The 17,834-nt window shown below is 38.1% G+C and overlaps 3 protein-coding genes across 3 annotated transcripts; all 3 read left to right on the forward strand.

Annotated features, from left to right (window-relative positions):
- The first annotated feature begins 1,399 nt into the window (after nt 1-1,399).
- Nucleotides 1,400-8,711, forward strand: rbm19 (RNA binding motif protein 19). The gene is made up of 24 exons (XM_068310610.1): nt 1,400-1,524; nt 1,617-1,799; nt 1,884-1,997; nt 2,723-2,764; nt 3,101-3,320; nt 3,753-4,012; nt 4,113-4,172; nt 4,291-4,369; nt 4,548-4,619; nt 4,706-4,909; nt 4,990-5,120; nt 5,256-5,383; nt 5,516-5,612; nt 6,037-6,147; nt 6,272-6,472; nt 6,567-6,636; nt 6,719-6,876; nt 6,987-7,047; nt 7,234-7,313; nt 7,411-7,466; nt 7,705-7,821; nt 7,937-8,042; nt 8,149-8,269; nt 8,353-8,711. The coding sequence occupies exons 1-24, from the start codon at nt 1,489-1,491 to the stop codon at nt 8,433-8,435; spliced, it is 2,790 nt and encodes a 929-aa protein (XP_068166711.1). The 5' UTR covers nt 1,400-1,488; the 3' UTR covers nt 8,436-8,711.
- Nucleotides 8,712-8,947: 236 nt separating this feature from the next.
- On the forward strand, nt 8,948-13,807 carry plbd2 (phospholipase B domain containing 2). Its single transcript, XM_068310941.1, has 12 exons — nt 8,948-9,168; nt 9,867-9,960; nt 10,067-10,225; nt 10,301-10,401; nt 10,502-10,716; nt 10,912-11,006; nt 11,661-11,821; nt 12,189-12,284; nt 12,631-12,702; nt 12,780-12,932; nt 13,053-13,215; nt 13,321-13,807. Exons 1-12 carry the CDS (start codon nt 8,948-8,950, stop codon nt 13,489-13,491), a joined length of 1,701 nt encoding a protein of 566 aa, XP_068167042.1. The 3' UTR covers nt 13,492-13,807.
- A 672-nt stretch (nt 13,808-14,479) lies between these two features.
- Nucleotides 14,480-17,797, forward strand: zgc:158398 (uncharacterized protein LOC568894 homolog). The gene is made up of 7 exons (XM_068311314.1): nt 14,480-14,618; nt 14,872-15,048; nt 15,895-16,147; nt 16,233-16,332; nt 16,483-16,621; nt 16,710-16,850; nt 17,095-17,797. Exons 2-7 carry the CDS (start codon nt 14,890-14,892, stop codon nt 17,113-17,115), a joined length of 813 nt encoding a protein of 270 aa, XP_068167415.1. The 5' UTR covers nt 14,480-14,618; nt 14,872-14,889; the 3' UTR covers nt 17,116-17,797.
- Nucleotides 17,798-17,834: the final 37 nt, after the last annotated feature.

The raw sequence follows: 17,834 nt of genomic DNA on the forward strand, positions 1-17,834 counted from the left end.
TGTTTATGTTAGAGAGCTAACATGTCACGGTAACAGTAGCCCTTTCACTATGAATACATGTGCTCAACTGCCCTGTGGGTCAAAGGTCTGCAAGGTACATCCCAAATGAGACGTCAGGCCATTGTGGGGTCATGTGTACATTGTACGGCATTAATGATGGTGTCAATATTAACCATTTTATACTATTGGTTAGTTTAATAACAATGCAACATATTTTGTAAAGTATTTATATTTTCATAAAGATTAACAATTAAATAAACATAAAAATGAAATGGTGGGGTATTTTGGTTAGCATACTAACCAAAATCTACTATTACTATTAGTTACTATTTAATGAACTGTGTTGGAATAATACCGTAAATTAGCACAGAATCAATATAGTTAAGCTAAGTACAGGAAGGTAAACTAGTCTAATATTTACATTTATAAATTTGTATAGTACAATACAAAATAGTGCAGTACCACTGATACCGGACAGTTTTATGGATCACATTTTGAACAATATGACAACCATTTTCTTTGTCTTCAAATTGGTGGTACATCTATAATAATATATGCAGGTCCGGTTTCACCACAAGATCAGATCACAAGACTTGATCTCAACAATACTCTGTTGTTCTTCAGTAATCAGTCTGAAGATGCAGCAAATTTGCCATTATGCCTTTATTTTATAAGTACGGTAATCAAAAGTGACCTCTATCTTGTTAAAATAATCCGCCCTCATAAAATGAAGTTGAGAGAAAATGCCATCTACAAAGGCATAGCCAAGATCGTGAGAATGGAACCACTGGCACACTGGAGGTACGTTGACAGGATAGTAAATACTTAATATTCCACAACCAATAATCAGAATCTATATATTAGCCTGCTATACCTTAAGACTGAATCTGACCTGTCATTACTAAAGCAGCAAAGCCCAATGGCACCCACAAGAGGCCTGTTCAAGACAAAACAATAAGAAATTGTCAGGGCATGATGTACTTTGAATTGGGCAACCTTACACTGGTGCTGTTCTGACTATACACAGTGGCTTCACAGGTATGAAAAGACTTGCAAATTGACCCCAACAGAAACACTTTTAAAAGCCAACTTTTAGGATTAGTAAGAGGGTATGTGTAACAGCATGAACATCCTCACAGACTCAGAGGTACCAAGGGGCCTATTATGTAAATGGTATAATTTCTGGTTGTATCTTTTGCAAAATTGATGGTTTTTATGTTTTTATTGTTGTTTTTCTGTAATGCCTGAGTAATATGAGTAAAATTTTTTACTATCTTAAACCTCACAGTTAGTCTTCTTTCTCCTGCCTGGAGTCCTACATACTCCAGGCCAGCAGGCGGCGGTGACGCGCCGGACATCGAGGTGGATCCGTTGACCAAGAAGAAAGCTCCTCCCATTCAAGATGGCGACCTAGTGGTAGGCCATGCCTGTTTATTGACAAATATTGAAAATCATAACTTATGCTGAATTTTGTAGCATTTGATTATAATGTCACGACTCATCATTAAAAATCTCCCGAATGGGGTAAGTAAGCGGCCCGGATGTCAGCTCACTGTGACGGTAGCCCTGTTTCTCCATCCCACTGGAAGGTTAAAACCTCTTCACTTTGTGTGTAGATGAAGGAGGAGAGGTTCAGGGCGATGTTTGCTGCCTTTGGCACGGTGACAGACTGCTCTCTCAAGTATACAAAGGATGGCAAGTTCCGAAAATTTGGTTTTGTGGGGTTTAGAACCGAGGACGAAGCTCAAAGAGCTCTGAAACATTTTAACAAGAGCTTCGTGGACACATCTAGAGTGACGGTAAGAGTCCACCTGTAGCTTCACCACTGAACTGGTGGACGTTTTTATGTCCATGTGTGAATCCACAGTTGTCAACTATTCTAGGTGGAGATGTGTAAAGCCTTTGGAGACCCAGATAAAGGAAAAGCCTGGAGCAAACATACCCAGAGTTCGGGCCCAGAGAAAAGTTCCACTACTAAAGATACCAACAGCAAAAAGGTACTGGCCGGAAAGCTTATCTCCTAAAAGAAACCACCAAGGCTGTCACCCTGTAATCTGACATCTGAAGTTCGGATGTTGCTGTCTGAACATTGCAGGGGCGGCAGTGGGGCAGTGGCTCAGTGGTAAAGCGGGCGGTAGAGCGGGTCGTCCCATGATTCAAGATCGGCGGTTCGATTCCCGCTCCCGCCCCAAAAAAATACCCTGACAATGGGAGGCGTCAGCTCACCTCCGGAGCACTGCCGAGGCACCCTTGAGCAAGGTGCCGTCCCCTTTACAAATTGCTCATTTGAGGCGTGTGTGAGTGATTGTTTGTCGCTATGTGGCTCCACGGTACACTGGCGTCGTGCCCGGGGTGTCCCCCGCCTCACACCCTGAGACTGCCGGCTCCCCCGTGACCTGCTTAAGCTGGTTAAGAAAATGACTGACTGACTGACAAGAAGGAGCTGCCTGCCACTCTACCTCCCTTGCATGCCTACAGTGTGTGGTGTGCCTGTGTGTGGTGTGTATTACAGGGGCCTGTACACACTAATGTGCATGCATGTGATTTGATTTGATTGACTAACAAAAACTAGAGTGTGCTTTCTTAATTTCCCTTCAGGGATTATAACAGTGTATTAAATTAAATTAAATTAAATTAAATATTGCTTTAAAAGACACTAACGTGGTTAAACTTAACAGCTTTATCACTATCAAATAATGTGCATGTTTGTTTTTTTCCTCAGAAAAAGGTACAGATAAAGGAAAATAGCAAATCTTTTGGAAATGTGAGTACATTTGTCATTAAACAAAGCATTTTTACCATTAAATACTAAATATGTAAGATCTGAATATGAATAACCAACCAAACAACCAAATAACCTTTTTCTATACCAAATGTAGCATTTCAGAACTTCAGCTACTAAATGAAAGAGCTTATACTGTCTGATGGGCGTTAATGCATTAAAAAAATTTGTCTTGAAAAAGTGTAGAATTATTTTTGTGCTTGATGCTGTTCACTTAATAGTTCGGATGTTTTATCAGTTTTGCATTGCATAATTGTGTTATTCTAATCTGTAGTCTGTATGATATTTTAAACATTCACTACTTCCTGTGTGTGTCAGCTGGAACAGGATGAAGGATTCAAGGAATTTCTCTCAGTGCATCAGAATCGTGGCCAAGCACCAACATGGGCAAATGATGCCATGCAGAAAACAGCTGATCCTGAAGGTAGAAGAACAAAGAGTCAGGCAAAGAAGAAGCCTGTATCTGACGACTACCTTAACTTTGATTCTGACGAGTCAGAGGATGAGGATGAAGAAGAAGAAAAGGATAACAGCGAAGGTTGGTATCAGTAATTTCTTTTCAGTGGATGTAAATGAGAGCCAGTCCTGAAATTTTCTCATTTACTCCTTTTGTCATCTTTAGATAAATCTGTATATAACTTGACAAAATAATTTAAGGAGCATTAGTATCTGGCCTCCAGCCCTTTCAGTGATCTGCATTTGTGGGCCATAGCCTTTGGAGGGTGCAGGCTGTTGGATTTGAATGAAATGACATGCAGCACATAACATTTTAAAAATTCACAAAATTATCAAGAACTTCTCTACACTGTACAAAGTGAAATTCAAACAAAGTAGATAAATGCATCCATTTCACATGTGCTAAAATATTCACATATTGTGGTGGTGTATGCATTTATAAAGACTATAAAATATTAATTACAGTAATAGGATCAGTTGAAATGAACTATTGATGTGCGCATGTTTCTTTCAGGTACCACTAAAGAAACACTGATGTCTGCCTTGTCAGACATGGACTACCTGCGCTCAAAGGTGGCACAGACAGATGACACCATGGAGGAGAGTGAAGAGAAGGATGTTGATGAAGGCAGTGATGGTGAGGAGTGTGATCCTGTGAAGCACGCAGACAGTGCCTATGAGAGTGGTGAAAGAGAAAATGTCTCAAAAACCAAAACTACAGTTTCATCTGTGGATAAAGAGAAAAGCACAATAAAGAAAGATGCCAAGCAAGAGGTGACAATTCCTTAAAATCTGCCTGTAAATTGTTGCTGCAGAATATAGTGGATGGTTTTTTCAGTGTTAACAATGTTTATATTTCCGCATTTTATTGCAGATGGAACCGGCAACAGACTTCACTGTGAAGCTACGAGGAGTTCCTTTCAATGTAAAAGAGGTCAGGAACCTAGAACTTATTTTTGTATATCAATGACAATATTCTACTTCAGAAACATTCTGTATATTTTATGTGCTTGCAGCGATGACATTAATTCTTTTTATGTTTAACATCAAAGCAACAAATTCGGGAGTTCATGACACCGCTGAAGCCTGCAGCAGTCCGCATAGGGAAGAACGAAAGTGGAAACAGAACAGGTTTGTCATTTAAAGCATTCCTCAAGGGTATTCAGATGTTTTTCACGATACATATATGTTGACAATATTTTAAAGATTTTATTAATGCTGTATGCCATTTAGCTGGTGGGGAATTATTGTGTGTGTAAATACATGTATTCGATCGCATCAGTATATTTCTCTTTTGTGTTTGTTTCAGGTTATGTCTATGTGGACTTGCACTCTGATGAACAGGTGGAAAAGGCCTTGAAAAAGAATAAAGACTATATAGGTGAGGATTATATTTTAGTCTAGTGTACTTTGCATTATTTTTGTTCTTTATAACATTCTGACATGCATTCCACCTGTGTTTTTTAGGTGGACGTTACATTGAGGTTTTCCGGACAGATACCTATAAGGGAAAGAGAGAGAGAACGGAAAAAGAAATTGACAGGAACTTCACTAGGAAGCTCAAGGAGGATGAGGAGGAGGAAGATGTTGCTGAGTCTGGTCGACTTTTCATTAGAAACCTTCCTTACACCTGCACTGAGGAAGAGATCAAAATGTTATTTTCTAAATATGGTGAATAAAAAACTCCATATCTAAAAAAAAAAGTTTTAAAAAACCTTTAGTTGTTGTTTATAATTTGCTTTTTTGTCCAGGTCCTTTATCTGAGGTGCATTTTCCCATTGATGGCCTGAGCAAGAAACCCAAAGGGTTTGCTTTTATAACTTACATGATACCAGAGAATGCTGTGACGGCACTCACTCAGCTGGACGGACATATATTTCAGGTACTGGACCATTTACTTGTGTGACATTTCACTTCATGCCACAGAGGCAGAAGCTGCTTTAGTTTCAGAATTTTACTGTATAATAAATGAAGCTGAGGCTGATCAGAAAAAAACATTCTCTTTTTTTGTGTTTAGGGCAGGATGTTGCATTTGCTTCCCTCAACACTGAAGAAAGAAAAGGCATGCCCTTCAGATGCCGGTGGTCCTGGGTCTTCATCTTATAAAAGGCAAAAAGATGCTAAAAGTAAAGCCTCAAGTTCCAGGTAATATATTTGGAATCACATTAATTTTTTTGGTATCCTTTTGTAAAGTTTATTTTTGTCCATGAATCAATCATATTTGTTTTTGCTTAATCAGTCTCTCTGTCCTCCTGTTGATTTTATATTTCCTTCAAGCTCTCACAACTGGAATACCCTGTTTTTGGGGACAAGTGCAGTGGCAGATGCCATTGCTGAAAAATACAACACCACAAAAAGTCAAGTCCTGGATCATGTGAGTAATAATGTTTCCTGTTCATCTTCTTTTAACCTTAAAAAAATGTCTGGTTACAGTTGCAAATTTATTCTGGATGTTTAACGGATTCTCTGATACCAAAAATCTATAGAGTGATTCATGAAAAGTTTATGTCGTGTAATGTCGTCAAGGCAGTGGACATTTCTCTGTGAGGTAACCTGTAAAAAAATAAATCTTTCATGTTAAAAAATACTCTGACAGCATTGTGTGATTGTATTTTTTTTTTTACGGACTAAGCAACATTATGTTGGATGACATCAAATCCTCAAGTTAACGTTGACACAGCTAGATGTGTCACTCTTTCATTTGTTACAGCCACTTTAGCTGGTGAATCAGTTCAGCCCACAGAGTAGTCGGTTTTAAAGTGTTTTGATTCTCCTCTGGTCCTTGTCCCACTCTGCAGGAGTCAAAGGGAAGTATTGCAGTGAGGATGGCTCTGGGAGAGACACAGATTGTTCAAGAGACTCGACAGTTTCTAGTAGATAACAATGTCAGCCTGGACTCCTTTAGCCAAGTACGTTTAATGTAACCTCCCTTTCTCTCTCTGGTAAATAACAAAACTTAAACAAATTTGTGTGTCCATAATCCACTTAGGCTCAGATGTTTTTCCTCCTTGCATTGTTTCCTTTGGTGTACAGGCTGCTGCACCAAGGAGTACAACTGTTATCCTGGTGAAAAACCTTCCAGCTGGAGTGACCGTATCAGAGTTGGAGGAACTCTTCTCACCTCATGGCTCTTTAGGCCGGGTGCTGCTGCCACCATCAGGACTCACAGGAATCATTGAGTTCCTTGAGCCGACAGAGGCAAAACGAGCCTACACTCGATTGGCGTATAGCAAGGTGTGCTTATCTTTATACTTGCAGAATCTGCACATGCAGGATAGTTTAGGTAAAAATGCTTTATATAAGATTTGTTCTTATCTTGAAACACTAGTTTCAGCACATCCCGCTCTATTTGGAGTGGGCGCCAGTGGGGGTTTTCGTTGCAGCCAAACCAGAAACAGGTAAAGGAATTTCAAACACAGTGGTTTTCAAGGTTAACGTTTTTAGAAGGATTCATTCGTGATCAGATTTTCTTCAATTAAGTATTGGAGAAAACGGATGCAGAGAATGAAGAGAAGAAGGAAACAATAGAAAAACAAGAAGAAGAAGAGGAGGAGGAGGAGGAGGAGGAATCCAGTCCTGGCTCAACGCTTTTCATTAAGAATCTTAATTTCAGCACAACAGAGGAGAAATTACAAGAGGTTGGTCAGTTTTTACATTTGACCTTCAGGCTGTGGGTTTGAGAATAGCTTGATGTTTAATATTTTAAAAAATTAAATGTGTAAAAAAAAAAATTTTTCTTTTCATGCAGACATTCTCCAAATGTGGAAAGGTCAAGTCCTGTTCCATCTCGAAGAAGAAAGACAAAACTGGTACTAAACTTTAAAATCGCATAAGGGAAATTCTCTTCCGCAGTGTATCTTTAGTTTGAAATAACAGGCAAATTCATAAAGTTACCTATAATCTGAACGAAGTTGTGATTTTTTTTTCCCAGGACTTTCTGGTTTTTTTAGATCTCTAAAGCAGAGTTGCTTTCAGATGTTGATTTTTAATTCCAGGCAAACTGTTGTCCATGGGCTACGGGTTTGTCCAGTATCAGACAGCCGAAGCAGCACAAAAAGCCTTGAGACAACTACAGGTATGTCCATATTTCCTCAATGAAACACTGAGTTATTTTTTCTGTACCAAAAACCTGGTTCTTGTCTAATGTGTTATTTCTCACTACCTTCCACCAGCACTGTACTGTGGATGATCACCAGTTAGAGCTGAAAATTTCTGAAAGAGCAACAAGGTAAAATGTGCTTTAGGGGTTAATTCCCCATTTTTGTCAGTGTAGTATAGTATAATTTAGTTTAAAAAATTAAACTGAAATGAAATTTATTTTTAGGTTTTGAAAATCAAAGTTGTAAACCAAAGGGAGTCCCAGTTAATTTTTTAGGTATTCACCTGAATATGAAACACAGTTCTCTGACTGTGTTTGTCTGGCAGAATTTAGTTATTTCTCATTAAGTCTTTTCCTCTGTGTGCAGAACAACTGAAGTGTCACGCAAGAAGAAGCAAACCGAGAAGAAACAGACGGGATCCAAAATCCTTGTGCGCAACATTCCCTTCCAAGCAACTGTCAGGGAAATTCGGGAGCTCTTCTGGTAGTGGTCATATTCACATTCACATTAACCTATAAAATTTAATTATATCCCGGTGTATAACATAAGGAGGGAGTGAATTTAATCATAATGTTATTCCTTCCATCTGTCCTTTCAGTACATTTGGGGAGCTGAAGACGGTCCGTATTCCAAAGAAAGCAGCTGGTTCAGGGAATCATAGAGGCTTTGGGTTTATTGATTTCCTTTCCAAACAGGATGCTAAGGTTTGTGTACGAATTAGGCTTTCAACTGCAAATTACTGAAATAAGTTCACTGTCCTGATGTGCTACTTTAAAATGCACCCTTAATAATTCCCTGTTCTCTCTGTAGAAAGCATTTGCTGCACTCTGCCACAGCACCCATTTGTATGGGAGACGTCTGGTGCTGGAGTGGGCTGAAAATGAGGAAACAGTTGAGACATTAAGACGGAAAACAGCTGAACATTTCCATGGTAATACACCAAACCGTCTTTCACAAAGCTTTAAAGAAATAATAAGAACTGTTATTAATTTATTTATTTATTGTCCATGTCAGTGAGTGCCAAGAAGCGGCGAAAAGCAGAGGTGCTGGAAGGAATCCTGGAGACAATGGAAACTGATGCACTGACTGAGGACTGAATTAACTGATTTCTGATACACAAGATGAATCAATATTCATTAATTTTTCTGTGTAAATATGACTGTGTAGATGGAACAATGCAGATTTGAAACCTTGGCTTCACAATAACTATTTTGTATGGACGTCTACCTTAATGATAAAAGAAGAAAATTGTTGCATCATTTTTAAATAAAATTATCTCAAATGAAAGTCTGTGTTTTTGTGAAGCTAAAGAAATCATGCAAATTTATGATTCTGTGAAATGTGTTGATGAATAAAATTATTAATACAGGTAATATAGGTGTTAAAAGTGAACAACGAATATAATTTGATTTTTGTCTCATACAAACTATCCATATAAATTTATAGCCTGCGATGATATTGGCTAATTAAACCCAGTAGTTTCACTCCCTCCTGAATAAAGTACTGTCATTTGTTTATAGGAAACTATCGAGTTCTCGGCGTGACCGGAAGTCCTTCTATGTCATATGACCAGTCCGTTCCGCGTTGTCACATGACTTATTCATGCAACATGGCGTCAAGACGGATTGTGACAGCGGCTGCTGGAGCTCTTCCAAAAGTTTCAAACATGTTTGCTCTTTTTAGCGGCTTGTTGTTTGTTTGTGTCTCTGTTCGGGCTGAAATACGGAGCGCTGTTATTGACAAACAAACCGGACAACTGACTGTCGTCGAGGGATATCAGGACGACTTTGTGGCTTGGGTGAATTTCACTGATGACATTAAAAAATCAGGGTGAGTCTTTCAGCTGGATGCTTTCTTTCGCTTTATAAAAAAATCACGGCCTGTCTAGCCTCACTAGCTCCACTAGCTAGTTTATTAGATACTTCTAACATTAAACTACTTAATTAGTGAATCCATTTTCTTTTCCTCGAGCTGATTTATTATGACTGTATATATTTGTATATTTAATTACGACTGATTCTCAGTGGCCAAATTTATCTCTTCATCTGTTTGCTTTACACAACCCAAACATGACATAACACTTCATTTAAAGTGATAAGAGCAAAACAATTGCCTAAGCTGGGTTTTTTTTTCAATAGTTTTCATAAATTTAGTCTAAATATAATTTCTGATTATTTTTCTCGAGATAGATAATATCTTAGTGCACTTCTCCAAACGACATGGAATCTCAAAAGCAGAAGTGAAACACAAGAAGAGGTCAAGAAAGTCCTAATTCAGCAAGGAGCTCTGTGCAAACAAATAATGTTTTGAAAGGCCCAAAACTAAAATTACTAAAAGCGGTCTTTCCGAACCTGACATTTAATTAATTTAATTATAATCTACACCTGAGAAACCATTTGTCATTGTCACATCTGTTAATGAGTACGTGTTGGTACAGTCTTTTTCCTGTCATCTCCAAGCTTATAGTATGAGCAGGTGTTCATAAATGTGAAATGTATAAACTTGCATTTATTTGTTCTTTTTTTCAGCTGGTCTTTCTTGGAGGTCACCACCAGCAGTCATTACAATGACAGCTTTCAGGCATATGCTGCTGGTGCAGTGGAAGCTGCAGTCACTTCTCAGGTCAGTGTCAGTTTACAGGCCTGCTCCTCCTTTACTCGCCAGTCAATGAGCATGCTCTATTATCTGGCTGTTTATTTAATTTAATCTGCAGTTTTGTTTGTTTTAGCTCATCTATAAACACTGGATGAACACTCTCATGGGATACTGTGGGCCCTTCACATCTGAATCTGGTTACTGTGAGCGCGTTAAGATTTATATTGCAAACAGTCTGCAGTGGGTTCAAGAGCAAATAGAGAAACAGAAGAATTCACCTTACTGGTATCAGGTAAACAAAGAGCTTTTGAAGGATAGATGTTTAAACACCTGAAAGAATGTGACTTACATTCTTTCTTCATGTCAGGTGCGTTTGGTGCTCCTGCAACTGAAAGGCCTCGAGGATAGCTACAATGATCAACTGTCATTCCCGCTAGGCTCCTTGTCCTTCAATCCATTTGGTTTCATGTAAGTGTTTGTCTCTGTTCCAATTAGTCAAACATACTTTCTCTGTGTTTCTGAGAGCTCTTGTTATTGTCTCACATTTTTTGCTGCTATGTGCAACCAGACTTTTCCAGTTGGGTGGAGATCTGGAGGATTTGGAATCAGCTCTAAACAAATCCAGCAGAACTCGACCTCTTGGATCTGGCTCCTGTTCTGCTTTGATTAAGCTGCTGCCAAACAATAAGGAACTGTTTGTGTCACATGACACCTGGAACACCTACGGGTCCATGCTGCGTATCATGAAGAAATACATTTTTCCCTTTAAAGTTTCTCCTTCGGGTAACTGCTGCCTCATTATTAACTTGGGAAAACATGCACATTTGTTTATTTTGCTTATTTGTGAAGATCAACATTATGCTTTCTTTTGAAAAATAAATATTAAGTAGCAAGTTCGCTTACTTAAATATAAATACACATAATGTAATATTTGGCTCTGCAAAAAGAAATCTTAATGTTATTATTACATATTTTCAGACAATGACCTTCTTCCTGGAGGAATTCAAGCATTCTCGTCTTACCCTGGATCAATTTTCTCTGGAGATGATTTTTATATCCTCAGTAGTGGTTTGGTAAGAATTGTTTGTGTTTGAAATGATTGCATTTGTGTGTACAGCAAAGGCCCAATGTTTGATCACTGAAGGACTGCGGTCACGACACTCCATTTGACACAATAACACAAGTAAATATCTGAAACTCCCCACCAGCCCTCCAAAATTGGAGATCCTTTTGGATGAGACGTGAAATGTTTTCAAGGTTTACCTTCAAGCCAAAGTGACTATTGAACTGTGACCTGGATCACTGAGAATCTCCTCGTACGACATAATGCTACTTCTAGTGTAGCCCAGTATACTAAACACTGTGATAATAAGCCCCATAGAATGTCCTGCCAGTGGTTGTAATGTAATGCAGTGAAAACATACACGCTAGGGCAGTTGCTGCATTCTAGTGTCTCTAAATGTTATATTTTATATTTAATAGTTTAATGTTTGTTTTTCTTTCAAAGAACTCATAGTAGTAGTTCTCTGTGAATCACAATAAACTGGTTTCAAATCTTAAACAGGGTTTGTAGCGGTTCAACCATAAATGCATTGTGATTTTCTTGTCAAAAGAACTACTTAGTTCTATTACAGTTCACACCAGCTGTATAAAGTATATTTTCACCTCTCCCTCTTTGATCTGTGTTATATTTAGTTTCTTGTTTGTTCTCTATCTTGTGTCACCAGGTTACTTTGGAAACCACAATTGGCAACAGTAACCCTGCTCTCTGGAAGTATGTTCAGCCAACAGGAACTGTCTTTGAATGGCTCAGGAACATTGTGGCCAATCGACTGGCCACAACTGGCAAGGAATGGGCAAAGATATTCAGCATGTACAACAGTGGAACGTGAGTTTTGCTCATCAGAAAGAAACTGAATTTTTCACCAACGTTATCACCAGTTTGTACCTCTTCTTATCTCCTTAGAATATGTCATGCCATTTCTCTGGCCTGTGCTAAAAATGCTCATTAATAATAGGATTAAATAGGGTATTGTGTGACTTTAGACTGTTATGGATATTAAATGTGAATTAAGGAAGCAAAATAAAACTCTGTTTTGAGTCACATGAGAAGTCTGATTTATCTTACAGCTGTGATGGGATCATCAGACGGATTGTTGTGTAATGCTGAATCAGTTACCCAAACATTCACGTGATTATTTAGCAAACACTATTGAGCTAAGGTTTGAACACTTTGTGTGGACTGTGCTTTGTAGATATAACAATCAGTGGATGATTGTGGACTATAACCACTTCACTCCAGGGAAGACTGACATCACTGAGGATTTGTTTGTCGTGCTGGAGCAGATTCCGTAAGACTTTGCACTCATTCTTTATTGTAAACCCATTTTCTTTAAGATTTCTATCAAGGACCCACAAAGCTACCACTTCTTGTCCACATGCATAAGCAAGCTACAAAACACACACTTGTCCTGTGTTTTGGCTTTTCATTTCACCGTCTGCCTTTAAAAAGTCACCTACAGTTTTTTTTTAAATTCTGTAGCGTTTAAATTGCATAGTTTTCAAAATTAGTTTCTTTTTATCCGTGTAGATGTGTAAACTATAGTATTTTGGACATATAGACATGTCAGTTCAAATGTGACCATTTTTTGACTGTGGAAAGCCTTAAATTCTTTTCTTTATCTTTTCATGCTTCAGTGGACTAATTGTATACACTGATAAAACTCAAGAACTGCTGAAGAAAGGGTACTGGGCAAGTTACAATATACCGTAAGTATGTTAAGCATATAGCAATGACTGCAGTTGTTCAATGTAAAATTGTCTCATTTTAACGTGCTCATTTGTAGGTACTATGTGGAAATATTCAATGCCAGTGGTTGCAATGAGCTGGTGGAGAAGTATGGCTCTTGGTTCTCTCTGGAGCAGAATCCTCGGGCTCAGATATTCAGAAGAAACCAGACCGCTATAAAAGATGTAGACTCGATGATCCGCCTCATGAGGTAAGTTGTTGTGCTTTGTTGATGGGCATTTCTGTCATTTATGAGATTCATGGGTGTTGTCTTTTATCCTTTAAACTAAATGGATTTTGTTCATGAGATTCATGTGTTGTTTTTTGTAAGGTATAATAACTTTAAAGAAGACCCACTGTCGAGGTGTGAAAGCTGTGATCCACCTGCAAATGGAGAGAATGCCATCTCTGCCCGTTCAGACCTTAACTTAGCTAATGGAACATATCCATTTGGTGCCTTACGTCAGCGATCACATGGCGGAACAGACATGAAGGTTTTATTATTCATTATTTTACCCATTCATGCTCTCAAATCTGTTACAAATAAATGCAACAAAGTTGATTGTTAAATGCAATGCATTGTATTTGCTTGTGTACAGATGACATCATACGGGATGTATCGAGACTATAGTATGATGGCAGTAAGCGGGCCAACATGGGACCAGGTTCCACCCTTCCAGTGGAGCACTTCCCCATACAAAGACCTCCTGCACATGGGTCACCCTGACACTTGGACATTCAAGCCTATAAAAGTCACCTGGAGTCCTTAACTGTTACTATGCTGTATATACAAATATGATTAGAAATGGTAACTGTTAGCAATGAGGTGTTTTGACAAAGGGAAAATACAACTATAAATGTGTGAAATGACTTTGACAAAAAATTAATGTTAATTCACAGGGGAGTGGCAATTTCCGACAAATATTACATTAAAAGCAGTATTTGTATAGTTGAAATACTGGGATGTAACGAGAGTTTTGAATGTGAGACAGTATAGCCAAGAACAAATCCAGCAACATGCTGTTTCAAGATGTAATTTTCATTATATTGGATGAATTTATTATGTATTAAATGTGAAAAATGTAATTGTTGTTCTCGACTCATGCATGTTGACTTCGACATCTCACTCGGCTTATTTTTGAATTGTGTACTTGTTTTTACATTAACACGTATTAGGGAAAAACAAACCACGCAGCTAGGTGTTACAGCAGCCAAAGCCAAACAGGCCTTCTTTCTTGCAGCATGTCAAATCCTACCAAATTTAGGTAACAGTGTCTAGTAATATATTAATAATACAATATTAATAAAGTAATATATAAGTGTAAAAGGTACAAATACAGAGAAAAAGTCTTCTCATGGGTTCCAAAATACACTCTTCATACACATTTTTTTCTCTTCATTATGTTCAATCCCATTATACAGATTTTTAGATGCAAATTGTAACCTATTTTGAGCAAAAACTATTTTTATTTTGTTTGTGCACTTATATATTGCTCAGTTTTTTAATTATCAACATTCTGTGCCATATTTTCTAATCCTGCATCCACAGCCACAATTTATATCGCCTTTGACTTCTCTAATATCAATTTAGTGTTTGTTGTGTGATGAACGGTGTGGCTGGTGGGCGGGCAAGTTTGGCCATGAGAGGCGGTGATTGGTTATACGTAGGGTACGTAGGTCGAGGTAGTTCAATCAGCTGCGGGTCACGGCGTCACGTGAATCATGGTGGGCGTCGCATTCGACTGTGCGACACTGTCGTATTGTTATCGTGTTGCGTTCGAAGAACTTTCAACATACGGAATGTTGAATTACGGTTTACTTACCTCTAAGAAACTCAAATATTATTGTATTTTACCCAAACAGGTGACGTAATCTGAGAAGGCTTCGCACATTAAAGGTATTTGTTATCTCAAAATTATTAAATTACAATTCATTGACAGGAAGGTTACAGCCTACTGAAATGATTGAGCGACGTTATGGAGAAGTTCCACGTCTCCTGCTGCTCTTTATTTAGGACTAACTTGATCGATTGACAAGTCGTTTCGTAATTTTAAATACATTGACAGACTTTTCAGGCTTAATTCTACAGTGCATATGTTAACTCAAGTATAAAGGCAACGCTGTAATCAATTTAACTGTCTCGTCCCCAGTGTACGTAGAGTCTGACCATGGGTTTCTGGCAGCCAGTGACCAACCTTAAAGATTATATATCCCATAACCCCCCAGGAGTGACATTTTTCCTGTGTATTCTGACTCTGGCTGTTTCATTCATCTGCCTCAGCTCTTACAGCTACACTCACGTTTTACCAAACCCGGACACAACAAAGGTAAGTATTCAACCCATTGCATCTAAAAGTACCTGTACACTACCTGGATACTTCGTAATGTGTGTATTATTAGTATCATTAGTGTCATTCATTATTTGTATGATGGTTCTTAAGAAAAGAAAATTTCATCAGTAGAATACCTTCACCCAAATCTTGTATCACTTTTTTTTAAAGAACTGGAAAAAAAAAAGAGGCCATCACTCACATGGACTGACCTAAATAACAAGTCCATCGCAGGCATGGAAAACTTCCTAGTTCAAGACATCACACACCCACTACACAAATACATCACCCCACTACCAGAACCCTATCCCACACTCAGGAAGCAGGTACAGAACCATAAAGTGTAGGAGGGCACGTTTTGGGAAAAGTCTAATCCCTGCAGCCATGGCTACCCTGAACAGCAGGGCTCAATGATCTGTCTATTTGCTACTGCTCTGTCTTTGTTTCCTCATTTGTTGCTGTTTATCTACAGTCTGTGACTTATGTGGGTAGTGTTTATTTAATTGTCGTATGCTATGTGCAATGTGTCCATGTAATGTACAGTTAATGAAGACAAATTTACCAACAGGGACCAATCAAATCAAATCAAGATGTTGAATCAGGCAGGTTCAGCTACAAATTGATCACAGTTACAAATCTGTAGCATTATGAGTTGTTATCTCACAGCAGCAAATATTTAGGCCTCACTTAAGCTTAGCGTATACCATGCAATCCTTTCAACCTCCCCTTTTAAATTAAAATAATTCTGATATGTAAATGAAAAAGCCTGTAAACATATAAATGCTTGTGTTTCTGTGCCGGCACTCACATCGACATACTGTATAATCAGAATTTTTCTCTTAGGACTGGAACCATCTCCTGTCTTCTTTATCCCAGTTCCAGCTATGTGAGAAAGCCAATGCGAGTTCATCGGAGCCTGTGTCACAAGTCCCCTCTCCTTTGAATAGAGACACACTGTTTGAGTCTACTGAGACTTATTCATTCACTAGTTTGCATCTCAAGGTTCATCTTGTTGCAACTACCACTGCACAGAGTGACTTGCTGAAAGACTTTGGTCTGCACACCACCTTGAGAGCCAAGCAGTTATATATCGGAGGTTTGTGTTGCAGTGGATTTGAGTTGTGAAACAGAAATCTGTAGACCAACATCTCTCACTCATAATTGGTTGTTTTACTTCCCAGGCAGTGAGATCATTAATGTAACTTTAGAGTTTTTGTCTGGAAATGGTACCTACACCTGCCTCATTATAAAGGCCCCAACACACCTCCTGCCCGTGAGCTTGTAAGTGTATTCACGCTGTTACTTTTTTTTTTCAGATACATGAATTTAAATGATCAACTACTTATGCACATCAATGATTGTTTGTCAACCTATGAATAATTAATGCTATTAACTATTAATGATTATTACTATGTATATATATTATAATAGACTTCCACCAAAATGCCCTGCATCTGAGAAAAACATTTCACCCATCTATGTTGAGGCAAGAAACCAGCCTGCAGCATCACAAACCTGCTACAGTCTACACTCCAAGAATGACCCTGCACTCACAATCAAATTACAACAGGTAGTGTGTCATGTGCCAAGCATCATTCAGCCCCCAAAAAAGAGAAACACTTTTGTTATCCTTTGTCATTTTCTACTTACATTTTTAGGAGGAGCAGAATGTGGCAGTTCGTCATCTGTTGGTAGCCAGTATGTGTCTTCTAGGAATTTGTTTGGGACTCTGCGTTGCTGCTAGTCTGACAAAGTCATTCACACGTCGCCACCATTTGAATGAACCGGATCTACAAAATGTAACTAACTTTTGATATCACTGTGATATATTTCATTTTTGTATTTTAATGTGGAAACATAGTCATAAATGTGAACTAGAGGATTGTGTAGGTGAACTTATGTATCAGCTGAGGAAATAGTACAGTTACAGTATATGCATGAAATATACATAATTGTACAAGTTATATGTTAATGTTTGTGTTTTTGTGTATTCTTTGAAATGTGCTGATACTGTATTAACTGTTATGTTTAACTTATTTGCAGGAACTCTTGAGTCATGAATGAACATTATCCCACCAAATACATCTTGATCAATCAAGTTGGTGTTTAAGAGGAAATTGCAAGGGATCACTTCTTTTCCACCATTTTTAAAGTAGTCTGTGAAAACACCCATGGACCAAATTTTTATGACCACGCTTGACTTTTTTTTGTTCATTTTTACATCTTTTATTGACTTTTTCTAGATTTACAGATCCATTTGTCTTACATTACAATCTGAAAAAAATGTTTTATACAGGAAAAGGTAGGACTGCTACATCTTAAAATAATTTTATGGTGGTGGGTATTTGAAGTATTTGTTTCAGTATCAGTGTTATGACCTGTTCTTCAGTGAGTAACTGGATCTGCTGTGCCAATCCTACTCTAAAAGCTGAAATCAAATACTGGTATCCTGTGGCATGCTCCTCTGGTTTCATTGGTATCTACAATGAAAACTATAAAATAGTTAAGTAGCCCCTTTGTCCTGGCTTGACTCATATCCATTATGCTGTTAAATAAGACAGTTTCAGTTCATTTCAATTAGCTTGTGGAGTCAAGGACCGTCAGTGGAATGGATGGCATAATGTTGCAATTAGATCATGCTTCACATTTCTGTAGAATTATTTATTGAGTGATTTAAAAAAATGTAATTATTTTTGTGTTTGTTGTATGGGGAAAAAATGCAGAGAATAAATGTGAATTTCAACTCTTTCAGTATTGATTTGCCTTGTTTATTGTCAAAATTT

This window comes from Antennarius striatus, chromosome 3 (genome assembly GCF_040054535.1).
Source record: "Antennarius striatus isolate MH-2024 chromosome 3, ASM4005453v1, whole genome shotgun sequence".
Taxonomy (NCBI): Eukaryota; Metazoa; Chordata; class Actinopteri; order Lophiiformes; family Antennariidae; genus Antennarius; species Antennarius striatus.